This window comes from Eublepharis macularius, chromosome 4, assembly GCF_028583425.1.
Source record: "Eublepharis macularius isolate TG4126 chromosome 4, MPM_Emac_v1.0, whole genome shotgun sequence".
Taxonomy (NCBI): domain Eukaryota; kingdom Metazoa; phylum Chordata; class Lepidosauria; order Squamata; family Eublepharidae; genus Eublepharis; species Eublepharis macularius.
The window spans coordinates 43,013,450-43,036,494 of NC_072793.1; the positions used below are offsets into that span (position 1 = coordinate 43,013,450).

Genomic DNA, 23,045 nt, shown 5'->3' on the forward strand with positions numbered 1-23,045 from the left:
CTTCCAGTCTTCTGGAAAGGAAGACAGATTTAGTAGTATTACATTTGGGGGGAGGGGTTAGGAGATGAACATTTTTCTCTATAAGTTCATTATGAACCCTCAGGTATGTGCCATCTGAACATTAGTTTTAATTTGTCCATTAGCCCTGGGACTTAATCACATATCACCTCTCTTTGACTCTGTTCTTTTCACAACCTTCCTGAAAGGAGAAGTTAAGGCATTTTTGCAATGAAAACTAACACAAATTCATTCTGTTTCTCTACGGCACACCCCGCCCCCCCCAAGCAATCTTGAGGCAGCATTCTGTGTGTTCCCTAACTGTGCCTCTCTGGTAGCAATTTTTAAAAACCAGCTCTGGTATCTCTTAAAATTGAATGACAGTGCTTTCTAGAGCTCCCTTTTAACTCTGCAATCTGTGCTAATTTATGTTCCCCATGGATAGCAAAGGCAAAGCAGAAAGATGTTAAAGCTGACTAAAAATAATGCCCTGAAGGAAAAGAAATTTCAGTGTTCAGCCCTCTCCGGAAAGATCACTTCACTCAAGTTGAGGTTGTTCTTGGTAGTCAGCCTGGATGACAGTTCTGCCTGGAAGGCCCTGTGGTCTTGAAATGCCCTTCCTTAGCCCAAGGGGGATTCATTTTTCGTGAACAGAGAGCTGCAGCTGTTTGTCTACAATTTCAAAGATAGCTACACTTGATTGGCAGTATAAATTGATGTTCCTTCCTTGCTGGGGCTTGCAAGAACCCACAACCTTCTTATGGTTGTTCATTTCTGCTCTTTAAATGGTTTAACAAGACACTGAAACTGTCCAAATACTGGAAAAGAAAACCATCAGCTGAGTAGGCACTGGGCAACTATTTCATCCCCTTTGTGCTTTAGATTCAAATGCCTATCCTTTACCCACACTCACACTTCCACTCTTGCAAATGGTTGAGATCTAATGCTGAATTTTGCTACCAAAAGAACTTGCTATTTTGTAACTTGTGTTTAGAAATAAAACCTATAAAACAGATAACAGCAATTTTGTTCAGCTCTAATAATTCCATTATTCCTGAACTGGGAATGTAATTGACATTTGTTCCTCAAGCAATTTACTTGGGGGGTGTTTGCCAAGGAATGTTTCCTTTTTAAATAGAATACCCACAAGAAGTTTTTTCTAATTGTTGTTGTTGCATGATGGGCAAAAGACACTCTTCTCATGGGTTTGTCTAGCCTCTGATGGGAAGGGAGTTGTTTTCTTCTGTGATGTAACATATGGAGTAACATCCTCATTTCCCAGTGTTGCACAGCTGTATTCCAGAATCTCCTGTATTTTTGCTTGCTGAGATGAAAGACAAAAAGAGAGAACAGACTTGGTCTCAGGGGGTTCAGCCATCATAGTCGGAGCCAGCCCAGTTGTGAATAATAGGACTGGCCCAGGAGATGCAACCTGAGTCAAGCAGCACTGTAGAAAATCATTTCCCTTTTCTCCCAGCAGACAGTTTAAGGGAACTGGGCAGCTACTCTGAGCTGGAAGAAGAAGGTGCCAATTCATTTAAAAACAATAACACTTCACTTTCATTACAGGGCAGTTTTGCATGCCCTACAGTTAAGGCTGACCTGGTTTCCTTAAAGGAGGTGAGATAAAAAGAGATCTAAAGATGCAATTACTTTAAAAAAACCAAATACCGACCTCCTCTGTGTTTTATGACCTCCTGTCTATAGAGAGCCCTCCTCAACATCTACCTACCTGTTCATATATGAATGTGTGTAGAGAAGCCAGCCTTTTTTCATTTATTTTGTTGTTGCCTCTGTGCATTTAATAACAGCCTAACAAGCAGAAATTTTATGTGAAGCATCACAGATTACCATGCCAGTTTAAGCTACTCCTGTTTCATTTATACTTATTGGGCTATTGTAAAAGACACAGACCTGTAACCTTAAATCAGGCATAAAAGTGTTAGTAAAGTATATGGGAAGCATAAGCAGTTAACAATGCAATCCTAATCTCACACTATGTAATCCGCCTTGAGAATCATTGAGGAAGATGGACTATAAATGACATAAGTAAGTAAGTAAGTAAGCATACTCAGAAATAAATCCCATTGAGTTCAATGGGACTTACACTCCAGTAAATATCCTATGTTTCCTATGTATATAGAAATACATAAATGCACTAGAGCACCCCCTTCTGTGTCAGTCAGCAGAAAAACTGCTCCCCAAAGAATGTGGTCTCTGCTAAGATGCTTGTGGGAAATAATGTTTTGCAATGACCCTTCCTTGGACTCTCAGGGGCAAAGAGACATGAGGCACTAACTGATTTCTTTCTAATATGTCTTTGTTTAGACCTTCTGTTTACTTCCAACTTGAGTGGTTACGTAGACAAAAATGAAGTAATAGCTACAATACTTGCTTGAAGCAGCAAGCCCACAAGAATACCTGCCATTTATTCGTGATATCATTTCCCCTTTTTCTGATATGAATAGTGATCCAATCTGTGCATTGGTATCTAAAGTGCAACGGCATACTTGGCCACATCTGTTCATTTAAGGGTTCGACTTCTCTTTTCATGGCCAATGCAAAGGTAGAAGGGAGGCATGGTGAACAATTATATAGTGAATAATAGGCAGGACTCTTGTGAGGGGTGGGATTGGGGATAAGGCCTTGGCACACCATTCCTTCCCCCTTACAGGAGGGCTAGTCTGGCAATACTAACTAGGGTTTTAGAGTCTATGGGTCATGTCCAGAGATGGGCATGAACCAAAATACAAACCAAAGTTTGTCACGAACTGGGCCATTTGGGGGGGGGGGGGTTCATCAGAGGGCATTTCTGATGAGCTGCGACAAACCGCTATGATTTTTAGCCTGGTTAGTTTGGTTCATTTTTTGGTTTGTCATTGCAGACAGCCTGATGCCGATCAATCAGGTTTCTAGGCAACAGGGGAGACTGGCTTTCTGCACACCTTCGGCTGCCCCGGAAGTGACATTTTCACGAACCAAATGAACTGGTTCACAATCTGGGCAGTTTCATGCCAGTTCGTGGTTCATGGTTCATGAAACGCGATGAGCCACGAACTGCAACGAACCATCATTTTCCCAGTTCATCCCATTTCTTTACTGAAGAACACACCCTCAGTCCTGGTGAGAAAGGCAGGCTATAAATGAAGTAAATAAATGTTCAAGGGTGCTCAAAAAACGGTGAAGACTATCCCTTAAATACAATTTTTAAACTACAATAGAACAGATTAATCTTGTAACATGAGGATTTAGCAGGACTATTCCTTGTGGAGCAGCATCAGCCTAGAGCATACTAGATTTGAGAGCCACTGAGCCAGCCATCTTCTCTCTTCTTTGAGAAAGAGTAGAATAACAATATGATAGATAGAAAAGTGATACTTTGATGCTACAAAAGTAATTATCTGCTGCTATCATTTATTTTGAAATATTTATTTAGTGCAGACATTAGCTTAAGTGTTGTACAGAACAGAGAAGATTGCAACTTATGAAGCAAACAAGGTTATAGAAAAGGCCAGGAATTTGTGCAAGGGGTGGAAGTAACTGAGGTTGAAGTGACTGGGTTGCAATAGGAGCCTCCTCTGTGTTTTGTATTAATCCCTGTCTGAACCACACGGTATGTCCATTGCACCATAATTTATATCTCCGATTTTTGTTCAGAAATGGAATTATGGCTGTCATTGAACTGGAAGCAGACCAGGGGGAGTTGCACGTTGTGATGTGTTGTTTCTTATCTTTCCTTGGCAGGTCACTATGGAAAAGATTTTTATCGAAGTGGAGGTCCAGATTTCCATAATTTCATCTCCTCCGGGTTTGTCACATTAGGAAGAGGACACAGCAAGGGTACAGTGGAAACCATTTTTTGCTAAATAGAAAAGATGGGTTTAAGTACAATCTGTAACTTGGACGCTGGGCTATATGTGACAACAGTTAACGGTATTCGTGCAGAAAATACAGGTTTATGCTGGCACATGGTGTTGCAGGTCCAATAAAGTGCCATAGGCAGTCTCTCAAATCCTGCAGAGGGAGGAATGGCATGAGGGTCAGCAGAGGGTGCAGAATGGCAGGCAGGCAGGCTCTAGCTCTCGCTTGCTGTCTGACAGTTTGTGTAGCTCTGTGTTTTCCTGAGTGCATGGATTCAAACTGCCTGTCTTGCCTCTATATTTTCAACAAAACTAAAGGGGATAGGATGGAAAGGGAGATGCTGCTTTGGGAACATAGTGCACTCCTCTTATACTGTACATTTGTGCCACATGAACCAGTGACTGCCTCAGATTCAACTAACTGTTCACAAGGGTCTATGGGCCTATGGGCAAATCCATCAGAAACATCTCTTACACAAGCCCCGTTGAAATCAATGGGAGTTGCACAAGAGGTCAAAAGGTGCATAGCTTGCACAACTACGTATGTTTTTAAACTAGGTCAAAAGTATGTATGTTTTTAAACTAGGTCAAAATTACCTTATCCTTCAAAGCCAGTTTGATGATGGGTGGGTGTGTCCCTCTTCTTTTTGTGCACATCAATGGGAAGTAATTTGCTGCAGTGCTAAGGGCTTCTCTAGGAGTTGCTTTTTATTTGGTTTTTTGTTTGTTTGTTTTACTTTCTGTTGCATCACGTAGCTTGGGTCACTTGCACGAATCATCTGAAGATAATATTTTCTTTTCAGGTACTCTTTGTGGCTCACCTGTTCCACAAATACTGCCTGTTTGTAGTATTGTCTGATCATTATAAACTTCAGTGTAGGAGGGCAGCACTTCCATGATCTTTCTACATAGCATGTCACCAAAATAGTAGGTCTTTTAATCTCTTTTAGCTTTTCTTTTTTACAGTTTCAGTGGGATTTGTATAGGAGATGCTCCTTACAGATTGTGCCATAAGGTTACTGCTCACTTCTTATTCAAGGCATTGTCATTATAACAGGAGTGCAATGTATTTAGATATATTTTCCCCCAATATTATAAGTATTTTATAAAGTGATTTCCTTAAGGGTCATATATTTTTGTGTGTCTACCTAATCTGTGAGAGATATAAAGATATATATGCACATATATATATAGATATATAAAATATACTGTACAAACCTGAAAACATGTCAGTATCCATATTCTGCACTGTGTTATGTTCTGTGTAACATCTTGTGTATACAGTACAATGCTGAGTGTGCTAATGTGGCGATGTGAATACCAAACTATACATACCATACCATCTATCAGTCTTAGTGATGCCCACAGCTGATACGCAGGAGCATGTTGTTAACAGAGCCTCTAATGATGTCTGTTTGGGTGGGTTTCTAATGGTAACTGGGGTATGAGTTATTATTTTAAACTTTTCTTGTGCACATTCCATATTCAGACTGTTGAAGAGTGAGCTAACCTTCTTGAAAGACTTGAGAGGAGAGAGGGAGAGCTCTGTCTGTCATATACCATTTACTGATTCTAAGATACTATGACTTACCAGACTAGCTGACTTTCAAGTCTCTTCCAGGGTCAGCCTCACTCTGTGGCACACTTGCGCATTTATGGTGATCCGTACTGCTGGGCAGGCGCACACCACAATGATAATCCAACATTGTTTCCTGCTGACTCACTGTGAGACTATTGTACGTTTACATAGATGTATATGGAGATACTATTTCTATAGAAACAATGTACTGTATGTGGAGACATATTGTTCCGTATATCCATCATTGCTGTTGTTGTTTCCATGGATGTTCACCATTCACAAGTTGTAAAAAAAAAAAAAAGACATTTCTTTTTCTGACGTTTCTTGCTGTTTAACCAAATGGAAGAAAACCTTCTTCACAAATGTCATCCAAAGCAGTGTGAGTTCTGTGGAACTGTCACAGAAGAACCAATATATGTGTGTATTGTTTGTGTTGTGTGTGTTCAAATAAAGTTTACTGAGGTGGAGGCAGAACACAAATTTGACAGTGCAGTGGATACGACACATGAACAAGGAACCACCCTTCAGACACAGGACTTGAAAAAATTTCCTCTGAGCCCACCCTTACAAAGATGAGGTTGGGGAGATACATGCTGAGATTGCAAGTAGAAGTGATGGAGGATTCAGACAATGATGAAAAGCACGAAGTTGGATATCCTTATATTCTTTGTAGACAAAATAGAGTTAGCCACTGTAGTCCTAAGGGAAGCTCCCCAAAACATCTTATATCCTAAGAACTTCAGCTTGTTACAATCAGAGTTGCTGTAACTATTTTGTTTGAAAGAATACCTTCAATCCTCCTAAACTCTTAGAAGCTTGGATCTTTCTCCAAGAAATATAGTTGTGGTTGGCAGGAAGAATACCAGATAAGTGACAGCAAACAGGTACAGCAAAAAAAGTGGTGAATGGGCTTTTGTTATCCAGCTTTATCCAACCTATTGCCAAACCTCACTGTTTAATTGGGAGCCTTTCTAAAATTGATTTTTATTCCAGAGTGCTGAATCTTCTATAGTAATGTAATTAATTATAGCTATTATTTCCTAACATTATTATTTTACCAAAAAAATAACCCTTTCAAATCCTGCAGACCAATAAAAAAGGTTTAAAATTATATCCTCCTTGTGGTCAAATAAGAGCTTGAATTTATTCTTTTAATACCCAATCTTAAACATGCTTACTTTACTTTAGAGCCAGTTTGATGTAGTGGTTAAGAGCAGAGGGACTCTAATCTGGGGAACTGGGTTTGATTCCCCACTCCTCCGCTTGAAGGCAGCTGGGTGACCTTGAGTCAGTCACAGCTCTCTCAGAGCCCTCTCAGCCCTGCCCACCTCACAGGGTGATTGTTGTGGGGATAATAATAACATACTTTGTAAACCGCTCTGAGCAGGTGTTAAGGGCGGTATCCTGTGTCCTGAAGGGCGGTATATAAATAGAATGTTGCTATTATTTTTTTTAAACAACTCATTTATTTGAGTTGAGTTGAAGTAAGTATGTTTCAGATTAAAGCCTCTATTTGATAATTTCTTAATGATTTTGGAAGTCAGGTTCATGTGCTTGAGCCGTGAGACTTGGCAAAGCTTCTTGCATAGCTGTGCCCAGCGCAACAATTTTGCATTCTGTGTCTGATTGGTCTGGCCTTTGTGATATTGGTTTAGCTGTTCAAATATTTAGAAATAAACATCCTTGCTTGTGAACTTCCCAGAAGCATTTGGCTGGCCACTGTTGGAGAAAGAACGTTAGACTAGACAGACCTTTTGTCTAATCTAGTACAGTGGTTCTTCTGCTCTCAACAGTTCTTTAATGTGTGTAAATTTCAAAAAGTTATTTGCAAATAAAGATTTAGAAATGCACATATCCCAGCCCATTGGTGAACACTGCTCTTTGCATGTGAGTGTCATAACTGTGTGTGTAAAGCGTTGGCTTGCTTTTTTTCTGATCTCATTGCTTTAGATGCTGTTATTGCAGGCATGTCTCTTGATATTTCGTCTGATTATTGTTGTATTGGCTCTAACATCTCAGTAATGTTACCTGTAGGCAGAGGTGGTTCTGTCTCAGCAAACTAACAGCAGCTTTAGGAAACAAGCTACCATCATTGCAATTGCCTGATATAACTCCCTCTGGAGAAATGCAGCTTCATGTTATGGCTTTATCCCAGGTGGCTTCTATTTAGCATTAATTTACTGTTTTTAGTGCTATGTTTAGTTAAGCAGAATGTCTGTGAATCTGTGTTAAGCATTTTCTTGCACTTTCTTCTGATAGCTATGCTCCAAGGGCTGAGTCAAGAGCTGATAAAAAATAGGGGTATATGACATACTAAATACCATGGATACCAAACAGATATATTCAGGGAGTTTATATTCCACAAGTGTCTTGTATGACACTCTGCTGGATGAGTCATCTCACACTGACATTTCAATCCAAAGATTTTTGCAAAGCATATTCTGTAAACTTTGAGTAGCAATATGTTCTTGTTGCAGTATAATTAAATGGGGACTTCTCATACTATGGGTCTGCTGGTGATTCAGGGTCTGCTTTGCACCAAGGACCTCCTTCTAGCTGCTGGAAAAAAGATGGCAATCACATCTAATCACATAATGACAACAACAGCCCACTCTGGGCACAATATTCCATTGCTTTATTCAGTTTGCTTGCACTGCTCTGTTAGCAAAGCATTGACATGAAATAAGTCTACAACATAAGACACATTTCAGACTGCCATAGTAGAGACACGGCTCACCCTGCTCTGCCCAGTTTTTTCCTTACATGTATAAGGGGTAGGAGGGGGTAGGTATACTATAAGCATGTAATTCATATAGTGGTTGTCTTAAAGCCCTGTGCTGTACTAAACATTGGCAAAAAAAGAAACATGCATCACTCTGTGCATTAACTTGTCAAGCATGTATCCCATTTTCTCAGTTTAAAAATAAGGCAGTTTTATTTCTCAGTCTATAATGAATCCTAGGAACTGAGTGAACAAAAATCCTACACTGTTGACTTGAAGACATTCCAGTGCCAATCTGTTTTAAGTACCCTGGGACAAAGGGACTAAAAGCAGCCAAGGATAATGTATAGCATCTCTCTTTTAATGTCTGATTTTTAAATTTTGTTAGAGTTTATGGGTCTAGAGCCTGAAGAGTGGTATCAGTCATGCATTATTTGTGATCTACCAAACTGAATGCAGTCCTCTAATTATTTACTGTGGCTGCTGAGTTTGTTTGGCAACCTCCTGGCTTTTGCAGTCCCTGGTAAAAAGCAAAACTAGAAAGTTCATCAAGTTGTGGCAGAATGCTTTACATGTTTTACATGGCAAGTAGTCTGTGTTACCTTTTTTGGTCACAACTTGTTCAGATTTTTACCACAGCTTTGCTCATTCATATGCAAAATGGTCTGAAATAAACAGGACTGCGTGCTTATTAAGAAAGAGGGCTCTTCTTCCTCCTCATTTTTAATTTTTCCCAAAATGTTAGCAAAGCATTGACATGAAATAAATCTAAGCAATATTATGTGAATGAAAACACAGAGAGCAGAATGGATTGAGGTGGAAGAGCTGCTGTAGCATAGTGGTTAAATGTTGGGCTATGAATCAGCAATCTGCTGGTTCGAATCCCAATACTGCCATGAATTCACTAAGTGGCCTCCTCTCAGCTCCAGCTCCTCAGCTGCATTGTGGGTATAATAACAACACTGACTTCATTCACCACTGAGTGCGGCACTAATCTGTCTAAAACAGTGGTATACAAGTACAGTTGTTATTACTACTACTACTACTACTATTACTACATCTGGAGAGGAGAGAGAGATGAAGACAGGTGAACAGGGAAAAGATAAGAGACGGGGATAGGGATGATGAGGCAAAAATTCCACATGTTGTGCATGTGGTAGCCTTCATTCTGTGGAATTCAAAGGAATAAACATAACTGGGCGCAAGTGAAAAGTTACATTAGATATTAAATGTAACTTTGAAATGTTTGTGTGTCGACCTATATCGTCTCTGATACACACATCCTATTATTTTCAATATGTGGTGGCTAATTTGGTGAATTACTTACAGTGCCCCATGCAGAAATGTATTTTTTTTAAAACCTGCTAATCTAGGATGAGGGCTTTTTTCTTCAGGTTATCCAGCAAACTTTTCAGAACCATGGACTTCCCATCCCTTATGTTCCTTGTTCCATCCTTTCCCTCAGTGCTGTCCATGGTCCTGATATCATCATCCAAAATTGAAGATTTTTCCTGGTAGTCTGTCTTCCAAATTCAGTATCGACTGCTTCTCCACTGTACCTGTAATAAAATAAATCAACTAAAAACTACTGGTTAGATGTTCATCTATAAAAATACATGTATGCTTGTGTATCCCCCTTTATTTAAGTTCCCAGAATCTTCAAGGGGTGTGATAAGGATCTCCTCCTATTGTGTAACTTCATGAAATGCCCCTATGCCCTCAGATGACTGGTTCATTAAACAGTTAATGTGCTGCCAGTTAGATGTGATTAAGGAAAGCTGGAAGGCACATAGTCTCATAGCAGCAGCCAGAGTTCTCCATGAATAAGCAATGCAAAAATTGAGGTCTTGGCATGTTGGCTCCTAGTTATCATTAACACTTGTTAGCAAGATCGCATTGGCATGGGGTGATCAAATTGCAGCCATCTGCATCCCAGTGAATCAGTTTATGTCACTCTGGATAATATCCATTCACTGTGATGGCATACAGAATTCTCTGTTTACAGGGCCTATTGTACTCTGATTTCTAATTGACACTGATCCATATTCTGCTGCCAATAGTATATGTTACAAACAGGGTGGATAGGACAGAGAGGACTAGTTCGTGGTTTATGGCAGGTGAGTATAACTGAAAGATTCCAGTACAGCAAGAAATATTTCATCTCTCGCAATTTATACATGGGAATTTGTTTATCTGCACTGTCAGAAAAGCTTTGCTCAGCATGGGCCAGTAGGAAGAAGACAGAAGGGAAAAGCAATCTAAGTGAATAACTAGCAGAGACACCATAAGGATGCTTGGAGCTGAAGAAGTGCTCCCATGAGCTCATTGCAGTAAGCGGGGGAAGATTTGACATAGAAAGAAATCACCACTTTTATTTATATTTCTATGCAATCATATACCATATACTGTCAATAAGAATATATCCAATGCAGTGATATATGGTAGAGTTATATTTTTCATACACTCAGGACATAAAACTTGAAAAAGTTAGTGTAACTGGGAAATAGAATGTTCACTAATCCTAAAACTACACTTATTACTGAGTCCAGTAGCACCTTTAAGACTAACCAACTTTACTGTAGCATAAGCTTTCGAGAATCACAATTCTTTTCGTCAGATGCAGTTGTTTGAAGTTGGAAAAGTTTTAAGTTGGAAAAGAAGAAGCAATGTTGGTCATTAGGGTGCAGGCAGCAGCTAAGTTGCCACTGGGTGAGTCTTATAAAGAAAGGACACCTGACAAACACTTGAGAGTGGGGACAGTGAGGCATTGAGATGTAAGAGGCATACCCATGACTTCCAGAAATATATCAGAGAGGCCAAATGAGTTATTGGGATAGGCCATCACAAGAACACAACCTATTTTCAGATGACAAATTCAAGTGTGCGTACAATGAAGAGCCTGAGTATAGTTAAAAGACAGACAGACAGACAGACAGTGTGGAATTATTGGGATGGAAGCTTCTAAGGAATCAGTGTCACAAACACATACTTAAAATTAACCATTAATTACCATCTGGTCAAACATAAAAATGTATCACAATCATATGCAGAGTTACTTGACTTTAAGCCCATTGAAGTCAGCTGGCTTAGAGCAGAACCACAAGTGACAAAAGGCACAGATTGGACACTTGTCAGCTTCCCTCAAGTTTTGATGGGAAATGTAGGCATCCTAGTCTTGCAGCTTGGCTCTCTGACTGCTGTCCAATGGACTTTTCAACTGTCACTTGTCCAACATTCCGCCAAGCTGCCTACATTTCCCATCAAAACTTGAGGGAAGCTGACAAGTGTCCAATCTGTGCCTTTTGTCACTTGTAGTTCTGCTCTTAGAAGGGTGTAACACTGTTTAGGATTCACTAGTAGTCTACTAAGATATAAATTACATGCATTTTTAAAGGGCAAGCAAGTCATCCAGCTCATATTATGAGGGTGTGAATAAATTTGACTGTAGGTGGTCCAAGGGATATTGCATATTTCTTTATCTTTCAATGACTAGGACTTTCTTTAAAATGTGAAAATGTCACACTATAAAAGATAGCATTCTGTTTTGGGTCAGATGCTGGTTAAAAGTCAGGAAACGGAGAGTAGGTATAAAGGTCAGTTCTCAAAATGAAGGGTATGTATAGTCTGATGTCCACGACATCTTTTCCCAAAGGGATCTGGGAAAGAAAGTGTTTTTTACCAAATAAATACCAACATTTGTGAAAGAAACCTGTAGCCAGCTATGTATAACTTAACCTGTATTTATTTAGATAATTTAACTGCTTCCTCTCCAGAGACCTGCTCATTGTAGCTCAAAAATAAAAACATTGCAACAAAATTATAAAAACAAAAAATTATGAATAATGAAAAGCCGTAAAAATAATCCAAGCACATAAAACAACATAAAAACATTCTGCAGTCTAACACGATATCATAAAACAGCTCTCAGGCTAGAAGCAGACCATAAAAATTGCTAAAAAGGGAAGCCCTCAGTTTAAAATCCTGGTTAAAAAGAAACATTTTGGCCAAGGAACCTCAAGGGGAAAGGCATTCCAAAAGTGAAGAGCCACCACTAAAAAGACCCATCTTTATTCACGACATGCCTTACCTCTACAGTCAGGGGGAGCAGACAGCAGGGCTTAATTGAATGGGCTGGACAGTATGGGAGGAGGCAGTCCTTCTAGTACCTCCCCCTCAAGCTATTTAGCGCCTTAAGAACTGGCACTTTGAATTTGGCCTGGAAAAAATAGGCACCCAATGGAAATCTTTCAGCACAAAGGTGATACAATGCCTGTATCTAGGCCTGAGCAATAGCCTGACCATCCAGTTAATGATAGCGCTACATAAAGTGCATTACAGTAATCACTATGAAGAGTTACAAAAAGACCTCATAGGCTGATCTTGGAAAGAGGGTGATAAAATGGTAGGTGAACTGTCTGCAATGATGTCAAGTGTAGACTGGGGCTGTGGGAAAGTGCCCTGAAATCCAAATCGGAAGGGTACATTCTCTGACTCAGGATCAGTGGGGTCAGCAAGTTGAGCTGGAGGAGCTGGAAGATGCAAACAGAATGTTGACCGGACAGAGACTGAAGATCAGGCTCTTAGACACACCTGGCAAATTCAAAGGCTTTGTCCTGCTGGCCCAGGGCCGGATCTACGGTTGCCGGCGCCCAGGGCAACCGAAGATTGGCTACTCGCACGCGCTCCTGACACTACATGATGACATCACTTCCATGACGTCATCATGCAGGGCGGCGCGTGCCACCCCGCAGCAAGCCGGCCATCCCCTGTCTTGTGGGGCTGGTGAATGGCACGGGCGGCCTCCCAGCCACCCGCACTGCCTTTTGCCTACCTCGCAGAGCAGGTTGTGCACGGCAAGAGTGCCCCATCCTGCTGCCTGCGTGCTCCCGAGGCTGGCAGCTGTGCCCGGCGCCCCCTCTTTGGCGGCGCCGGGGGCAGACTACCCCCCCTGCCCCCCCATCGATCCAGCCCTGTGCTGGCCTGCTCTTATTTTATGCCTTTCCACTCTGTCCCTGAAGAGAGTTCTGAGACCGACACTATGATCATCAGGCTAAATAGCAGCCTTAGATCCTCATGCTCCCAGACTGAGTTCCTTAAAGTTGATGCCCAGTATGAAACAACACACAATGGAAAAATGATCCCAGTTCAACTTTGGTGCTGAATTCGCTTTCAGTCCTTCTATAAGGAGATCTTGGGATCTTTGTGGAATTCTTCCTGAAATGTCAGCTGAATGTGCTATATGAATAGAATAGAATGATATGGTTTACAATGAAAGAAACAGATAGTCGTGTTTATTTATTTTAAAGACTTCTCAACATAAAAACAACTAATCTAAGGCCAATTCAGTCATTAAAAGTCAATAGGCTGAATTCCAAGGCAGAAGTTCATGGAAGCAGTTTTTACCACCTTCCCCCAAAGCCCTATGAAAAGTGACAGCTAACGATCCAGGGACCCTCCAAAACAGTGTGCCATATGGCATGGGTGCTATAGCAAAAGTGAGCATCTGCTAAAATTGCCCCCCCCCCCCTCAGCCCTTTCCAAAGCAAGTTCTTACAGCTCAAATTCCTCTTGCATGGGAGGGGGTGGGGAGGGATGATTTTGGCCAGTTCGCTTCCTGCTGCAGCCACATCGCATACTATTCTGGAGGGCCCCTTGTCACTTATTAGCCACCTCTGAAGAGCCTCTAGGTGAAAGGGGAAGTGGTAAAACTCACATGAACTTGCGTCATTCACAGAAGCCTTGGTTCCATCCCATGATAAAGTAAACCAGCAATATGGCAGCAGAAGAAACAGCACAGTTGCCAGACACTTGAGCAAATAAAATGGTTTTAATTTGCCCCCTAATGACAAAAGAGACTGTACCAAACATGTCTGGGGGGGGGGGCTGTTCCATAGATTAGGAGCCACCATTATGAGAAAAATAGTATGAGATGTCATAGTGTTCTGTATAAATAAATGGTGCATTAATGTCTTGGATACTGTATTTTAAAGAACATAATAAAAGCAGAAAATAATCATAAAATTATCAGGGGCTTGGATTATCTTTCATATGAACAAAAAAAACCCAGTGCAATCCTAACCAGAGTTACATCTTTCTAACACTGCAATCCTAAGAATACCCTGAGAATATGCCCCATTAAATAGACTTGAGTAGGATCCTGAGTAGACCTGCTTACATTTGCTCTCTAAACCAAGTTGAAGCCAATGAGCTTAGAAAGGTGGGATCTTCTTAAGAATGAACTGCTAGGCTGCAACGCTTTATGCACTTCCCTGTCCCCCGCTTTGTTGCAAAGATATAGGGGGAAAGCATATCTCCTCAATGAAAGGAGCTAAAGAGATTTTTAATCATGAAAGCTGGGAATTTAGAGAACCTGATATACAGATTGCTATATCATTATAAAGACATAATAATATTCATTAACTATTTTTTTAAAAGGTGTTGTGGTGTGGGGAGTTGGCTGCTGCCAGAGGACTGGGGCAGGGAATCTATGGGGCAACCTACTATGTGGAAAGCACCACAGAAATTAATGTATGACAACTATGCAGCATAATGTTGATTGTGTTTAAGTACATTGAAATTAACAGTCTTTGCTGGGTTGTGTCTTGTTTAAAACAAGAGAAAACTGTTCCTACAGTAGGCTTATGAATATTACAGCATTATTAATTTTGGTGGCAAATGAAACTAAAGATATAAAAAGACTCATAAAAGAAAAGGATATCAGTGAGTTTTCAGCAGTATACTTATGGCACCCATTTAATACTCAAGAGTGTTACCGTTTAAACTAGTAAAGAGTCCAGTAACATCTTTAAGACTAACCAACTTTATTGTAGCATAAGCTTTCGAGAACCACAGCTCTCTTCATCAGATGCAGAGAACTTTGGTTCTCAAAAGCTTATGCTACAATAAAGTTGGTTGTCTTAAAGATGCTACTGGACTCTTTATTATTTTGCATCTACAGACTAACACGGCTGACTCCTCTGGATCAATGACCATTTAAACTGCAAGTGAAAGGAAATGGATGGTAAGGAATGGAGTACTTTGGCACTGCCCTCATACTTTGCCATATATATAAATTGTTCTTATGTTAACCTCAAGACACTAGCAGAATGCCATATCATGTGGACTATGTCAAGAATTGGCTACAATGAACTTCCCAAGCAAATGTCCATCAGCTATCCCTTCTCCAGCCCATTTTTCCTATATATAATGTTATCTCACATATCCAGTAACTGAAAAAAACACACAACTACCCCAGAGACAGGTTGACTAGTACATGTTCATGCTCACCTTACTTTCATCAGAATCAGAATTTGCACTCACTCACCTGCCTGCACTTTGGACAACAGGAGTCTCCTGTTGAAACCATATAATTTGTCACAATGAATAAAGAGCTCATTAATACTGATGCAACTGGCACTAATTGATGAGCAGATGTGCAAGTCCTGTGGGCTTGAGAAGAAGCTACTGAGGCTAAGCAGTTGACTTTTCATAGTTAAAGCTGTGCCATGTGCTACTGCCAGGTTGTACATCTGGGTCTTTAAGACATTTTTTGTCACTGTCTTCTGTCTGTGACTTTATTTGTAACAGCATTTTTGCAGCAACTTATTCTACCCTAATGAATTCCTCTTTCTTTGCCTTGTGCATTATGACAAAATAAACCACAGTGCTCAAATGAAAAGGAAGCTTATTATTGAATGCCCTTTCTGAGGGAGAACGTTGACAACTACATGACTGTGGTTTGGCAGTGAACTTTAAGGGTGGGAATCATTGTACTGCTTACATGTGTGAACAGGGCAACTTGTACATTCTTTTTGGACTGGTTGCTTTTTCAATATGTATTGTCTGGTATTAGGGCACATATATGAACCTGTCATTTCCAGTAGTGCACCCATTTAAGTTTCCTAAAACTGGTGCTTTGCCTACAGAGGATTTCAAGAGAAATTCAATATTCTAAAAGGGAAAAAATATCTATTCCATTTTCTAGGCTTCGTTTACAATAAAGTCTAATTGGATCTTACAGATCATCAATCTAGATATTATAGAGTCATTGAAACTTTATGGCCTGGGAGTAATCTGAAAGTTGCCCAAGACAAGTCTTATAGCTGAGCTAAGGCACTTTGCAGCCAATACATCTATCAAACTAGCCAGTAATTGTTCAAATGATAATATATTGAACAGGTAACAAAATGAGCAAGATGCCATACTCTTCCGGTGCATATAGGGAAAAGGAACAAATTTATTAAGAAGCAAACACAGAAAAGCATTTCAAGAAAGTGAGCCATGTGTCACATATTTTAAAGTAAAATCATTGGTTTGTTTTCTGCCCTTCCACTGAGAGTGGCTCAGAGCATATTTTTAAATAAACCTTCTGTATGGTAGGGTAAACTGAAACATAATGACTTGCTAAAGAACTAGTGCACTTCATTGAGAAGGATATGAATCTTGGTTTCCCATGTCCAAATATGTATAACATTCTACATTGGTGCCCCGTGGTCCATCTGGAAAATCAGCAGCTAACATTCAGAAATATACAACCTCCAGACAAATATAATAGAAATTTATGGACTTATCCTACATCAATTTGTCTAATCCCCTTTTAAAGTAATCTAAGCCAGTGGTAATCTGGCAGCTAGTTCCACAGTTCCACAAGCAAATTGTGTATTGTGTGAAGAAGTACATTGGGTGGCCCCAAGTTCAAGTATTTGAGGAGAGGAACAAAACATTCTTTCCATCTTTCCAGATCATGCGTAATGTTTAGTAGACCTTGCTGAAAGTTTTCAAGCAGAACTTGGATAGCAGGATTTCCTGCATTAATCAAGGTGATGGAGTGGATGCCCGTAGAGTCCTCTTCAACTCTTAACCCCTCCCCCTTAGAGTTTCTGCCATCAAGAGCACCTCGCCCAAAGTAGTTTTTCTCTGGGGGAAAATGAGTTTGTGTGCAACGCTTCCTTATTCTCAAGAAAGTAAGAGGATCCTAGAACTCTTCCTCCAAGCAGCAGTCAGTCACACATGGGTAAACACAGGCAGCATCCAAGGTACAACTCCCCCCCCATCCCCAAAATCAATAGAACCTAATGCTGAATTCAGTAGTTTATAGCTATTCCAGATGCGTGTCTTCCCTATTTACATCTTAAAGGCAGAAATAAGGAATGAAAGTGAAATATACTCAATGCATTTGTTTTCATTGGTTGCTAAACCATCCCACACAATTTATTTCCAACCCTTAACAACATTAATGATGCTTCCCATCATGGTTTCATCAGTAACATCTTCTTGTTTCTATTATCCTGGCTACAAACAAATTATTGAATAAATTTTCCACCGGAATTATCCTTAAGGAACTCTACTAATTACTTCTCTCTTGCCTGAATTTGAGTATTGCTCTTTAACAAGCCTCTTATTTATTTAAAATTGATTTACTGAATTCTGCCTTTCCTCCAAGCATATGTGGTATCATCTCTCCTTACCCTCTTATTCATATTATTATTTCAGTTGTAGATAGGTATTGATTTAGAGAGAAAGGAGGGAGGTAAGAAAAGAGAGATGGGATAAAATGTTTATGTCAAAAGGGACTAAGAAGTTATCCAGTCCAAAATTATGCTGCAAAACAAGACCATCCACCCACAAGCTTTGACAGATGGCCAGGGATGTGAGGGATGGCCAAACGGTACTGCAGCTCTAATTTTCATGATTCCTGCCCCTCTCCGTACAAGTTTGGAAGTAGGCTATTTCTAACTGAAGAGCATTTCTCCCAGAGCAAAATGGGAGGACACCCTCTCACGTCAAAAGCAGCATAGCTGTTCACGCACTGCTTTGGGGTACTACTTGCCAAGCTGATAAACATGGCAAGTTTCCCTCCAGCTAATCTTGCTCTGAAAGGAGCCTATCAAATGAGCAGAAAGATAATAAGTACGTTGTGTGCTACCAGTCCAAAATCAGGTAGTGACATTGCATTGTCACTGACCTGGTAGGAACCTCTTTTTTGCTGGGTTCTTCATCCAGAAGGAGAAACATCATGGAGGCTTCATGTTTGGTCAGGGTTGCTATTACTCAAGGAGCTTGGCAGGGTAGAGTCTGGCTGCCCATCCTGAAAAAGATGGTCATTGCTGATGCATGCATTAAAAACCACAGAGGACAGTGGCATTACAAAAAAGTGCTTACATAGAAAGTCACTCCTATAATCACTGCCAATTTGAACAGAGGGGAAGAGGGATTCTTTCCCAGTTCCAAATATTGTGAAAATCAGTTCAGCCTGTGAGCATGGGGGAATCAAATAATCAAACAATCCTAGGGGAAATGTTATTGGTGTAATTTCTGTGCCACTAAATACCCTATGAAAGTGCTTGCTGCTCTACTGAAAGTGGGGGGCACCTCTCCCAGATCTCAGTATGCCAGGTGAGCTATCCTGAAACAGAAAAGCAACCATTTGGACCAGTGAATATGGAATGACCAGCACTGAAAGCTGAAATTCCCACAACAGGAACAAACATGCCAGCCCATAGCTGAAACTTACATAAACTGTAATCAAGAGAAAACATGTTCCTACCTGTACAGATGGGATTGGTATTTTCCTGTCCCTGTCTCCAGCACTTCCATTTTTGCAACAAATTGCTCTGTGGGAAGCTGACTGTAGTTTGTCTTTTGTATTGTGACACTGCAAAGATGCCCCACAGAGGATCTTTTTAGTACCCTGGTTGTGGCTCATGTTTAGTCAACTGGAGTGTAAGGCTTCCAAATCTGTTGTATTTCTACACTATAGAGCTATATCATAGCTCATCATAGAACATCATGAATCACATGTATAGGTATCACATATGAATTCATATCTAAAGGAGGTGTGGCAGATAACTGACTGTACAGTGGATCTTCTGGTCTCCTGCAGCTGTGTGAATAACTTGAGAGCCTTTTGTCAAATCTTGTACATTAAGGCTCTTTGCCTTGTCATCATATAAATAATTAGGTGTTCCTCAGACTGAGTGCATGTAAAGATTTTACAACTTTTCATAATACGAGGCCAGTTAACCAGTTACCTCATTCAGAAACAGATCAGTCACTTATGTCACTGAGAGCTAAGCTACAAGTGTGCCTGACACAGGTTGGACGCTTGTCAGCTTCCCTCAAGGTTTGATGGGAAATGTAGGCATCCTGGTCTTGCAGCTGTAATGGAGAGCCAAGCTGTAAAACCAGGACGCCTACATTTCCCATCAAAACTTGAGGGAAGCTGACAAGTGTCCAACCTGTGTAAGGCATCACTTCTAGCTTGGCTCTCAACCTTTTTTAGTCAATTGTGCTTAAGAAATTGGTTGGGACCCATCTCTATCATTAGCCACCTCCACAACTGGCTGTACACTTGTCCATGGTGCATTTTGTTCTGATACATCAGTTGGATGGTTCACAGCTGTCGTTGAAACACAGTCGTTAAACACAAATTGTTAGGGAGTGGGCTAGGACAGAAGGATTGGAGCATTAACAATTCCTAGGTGTTTTGTAGAGATGCTGTGTAGTTTTTTTAAGACTGTTCACCTCTGTTGAAACAGACTTTCTATGGTGATGTTCAGGTGAGAGCCGTAATTCCCACCTACCCCCTCTGGCTAACAAAGAAGATGTAGGGAAAAACCACGCAAAGGTGGGAGCTTTGATGCTACTTTGCTCAACTTTGCTGAATATAAATATAAATAAATAAATAAAATTTATTTATTTATGTCATTTATAGTCTACCTTTCTCACTGAGACTCAAGGCGGATTACACAGTATGAGATTAGTATAATCATTATCAAGTACATTTCCACACCATATCAAGGATATTTCCATAAACAATGCCATAGAAAAAGGCATAGCAATAGCAAGAATCTGCCTCTCCTTCTACTCTGTATTGAAATAGCGAAACAGAACATAATCAATTCTAGGACTGACATTAGACAACATGAAGCACAGGTAGTACATAGGAGTACATATTTAAAGCAACAGATACTATGTAAGACAACATAGCGGTGAAGTGACCCTGAAATGGGGAAAGTCAGATCTGTATTGGTCACATTCTTCAAATATGTGTTTTATTGAACTCTCATATTTTCTGTTTCTGAGAATCAGTCCTCCTCTTACAAGATTTTGGTTTAATCTTATGTGAACACTTAGGGTTCACATAAGATTGTGCCATTACAATACATACACTGTTGCTTTTATATTGTAAGATTTGTATGTATCACCATTTGTTAATGGTCAGGTGAAACTCAGTTTGCAGAACAGATAGTTCGGTATCAATATTTGTCTATGTTATTTATCATCCGCCTTTCTCACGGAAATTCAGGGTGGAGTACACATAGTCAAATTGAATGAACTAGGAGGATCTTAAGGTGTCATTTTGTCAAAGCAGCAGCAGCTCTCTGTTGAAAGTTTTTCCACCTCTATAGGACGGAGGGTGATTTTTGCCTATTTCCCCCCCCCCCCAGCTGCAGATTCCCAGTTTGGTCCACACACTGTTCCTTTGGATCCACTGACCCGTAGGAGTGCAACTGTGGGGATACAGAATGCTGCAGTAAGATGAGGAAGCAGGGAAATTTCCTTCCTCTAGTGCAACTCTGCTTGTGCTGCATAGTCTCCAAGATAACTATGTATGTGAGTCAGATGTTCGCCCACCAATGTGTTTTCTTCCTTCTTCCTCAAAGCAAAAAGACAGTGCTGGCTTTCCTTAGTCTCATTGGAACAGGGGGTGCCTCAGAAGAACCCAGGAGGCATCACTTCTATTTTCTTCAGGAAGCACCACTTGGAAACATCTGCCTCCACTGTACAAAAACACCTGGCTTGGAAATTCCCAACATTTTTGTGATTGGCACCAGCACCCATAGCAGCCAGTGGTGCCTAATAACTTTTCTCAAAATTTCAGAAGTGCCCACAGGACCAACAAAGTTAAAGACTCCTGTATTACGAGACTCCAAACATCTACATGTTCCAACATTTCCTCAGTGATTGCTCCACATACATTGTTTGCAAACTAATACTGAAAGTTAGAACGGTCTCCGTAAGCATTAATATAGTATCCACACATGCATTATCTCATGGAATAAGAGAAATCTTAAAAAGACTACCTTATGGGATGATAAACTGCAATATCTGTGCTAATCCACCTATAATCCTCCCCTGAACAAGAAGAGCATTCCCTGGATTGGAACATTAAGGTAAAAACTAGGAAGATGAACATTGCACTTTCCATTTGCCAAACATCCTTACAAACCTGCAAAACTTGTGCTATCTCATCTATTCCTGTGGCTATGATGGGTGAAAGTACTCCTGTCTCTCACTTTGGAAAGAATGAGGTTCTTTTGGTCCACAGTTTGCAGTAAGTGAAAATAAAAAGTCACAGTTGTTAAATATCACATAATGGAAATGAAGAGACTGGGGGCATGGAATGCAGAGGGACTGCACTTCAGAGGCACAGTAGCCGTTGAGCCATTCAGACACAAGACCCTCACTGTTCAACATTAGTTTATGTTTTGAATGTGCACTACTAACCTCACACCACATAACTGTGTGCTACTCATCCACACCCAGCATGCCAATAGGTCCAGATTGGGAAATTCCTGGAGATTTGGGGGTGGAGCTTGGAGAAGGCAGGGGTTGGGGAAGAAAGTGACCTCAGCAGGGTATAATGCCATACAGTCCACCCTCCAACGCAGCCATTTTCTCCGGGGCAACTGTACTGTATGGCCTGAAGATCAGTTATAATTCCAGAAGATCTCCTGCCATCACCTGGATGCTGGCAACCCTAGCGTGCTCTCAGCAGCAGAAAGCAGCTTCTCAGTTAGGTGGATTTTTTCAGTGCATAAAGGCCAAGAGAGGGTTTTGCCAGATTTCAGGCACTAGCCTTTCAGTCCCTGCAGAAGCAGCCACTTCTGTCATCTCTGCAAACAGAGTGGGAGCCCCTTTTGCTCATCAGTTTTCCTTTTCTGAGTTGTTACTTTAAAAAGACCATGGTAAACATTTCAAAGTAGTAGAGATTGGGTGAGGTTGAAGGGCAAAACCCTACAATGAGATCAAAAGTCTTGTTGTCACACACATACACCCAACATAAAAACAAATCCTTTCTGTCATTCAGAGAACAGGCCATGGTTACAAGGGATGGTGGGGAGGCATGATGTCTCCAAACTTGTATTGTGGGTAGCAGGCTGATGAAAGGATGAGGCAGCTGTGCTATCAGGTAACAGTGACAGACTAGATGGTAATGGGGTATCACACTGTGGAGCTACAATGCAAGGTCATATATGCCTTCTCATTGACAGGAAGATACATGATGAGACACTGCACCAGGGTTTTGGGGTTGTTGTTATTGAACAGGGGGTGTTCATAAAGGAGAAGATTGCATCCTGGAGTCATAAATATCACCAAGTGCAGTACAAGCCCTGGGGATTAAAAATGCTCAATATATTCACACGCACAAAATCTTGCCTTGCATGAAAACTATCATGCTTCTTTTTCCATCACATTCTTCTCTTAGATAAGCTAAATATTTCTAGTTCTTTTCTCCTTTTCTCATAGGTAATACCAATTTTACATTATTAAGCATCTTTATGGTTGATATCTGAATCCTCCCCCATTTACATCAAACCTGCTCAAAATATGGTAATAAAAATTGGACACAAACTTCTAGCATTTGTGTTTTTTGTTGTTCCGGTGTCATGCTATTGATTTTTTACTCGATTATTACTCCCTCTAATCCCTAAAGCCTTCTCAGGAACCTTAGAAAATAGTTTTGCTCCTTTTTGTGGTTTCTGCATTTGAATTTTTCTTTCCATTTTCATTTATCATTCTTCAATTGTATTCTGTGGCATATAACACAGTTGCTTCAGTAGCATTAATAATATTTTCTTCTGTAGTGTTTGCATTTCCTGCG

The 23,045-nt window shown here is 40.5% G+C and overlaps 1 protein-coding gene across 1 annotated transcript in view; it reads left to right on the plus strand.

The window, feature by feature from the left end:
* Window positions 1-23,045, plus strand: part of LOC129328250 (protein shisa-6-like) — a 341,453-nt gene that overhangs the window by 63,427 nt on the left and 254,981 nt on the right. The window contains exon 3 of the mRNA XM_054977190.1: window positions 3,742-3,837. Coding sequence (XP_054833165.1) covers window positions 3,742-3,837 — 96 coding nt within the window. The remainder of the gene's footprint in view (window positions 1-3,741; window positions 3,838-23,045) is intronic.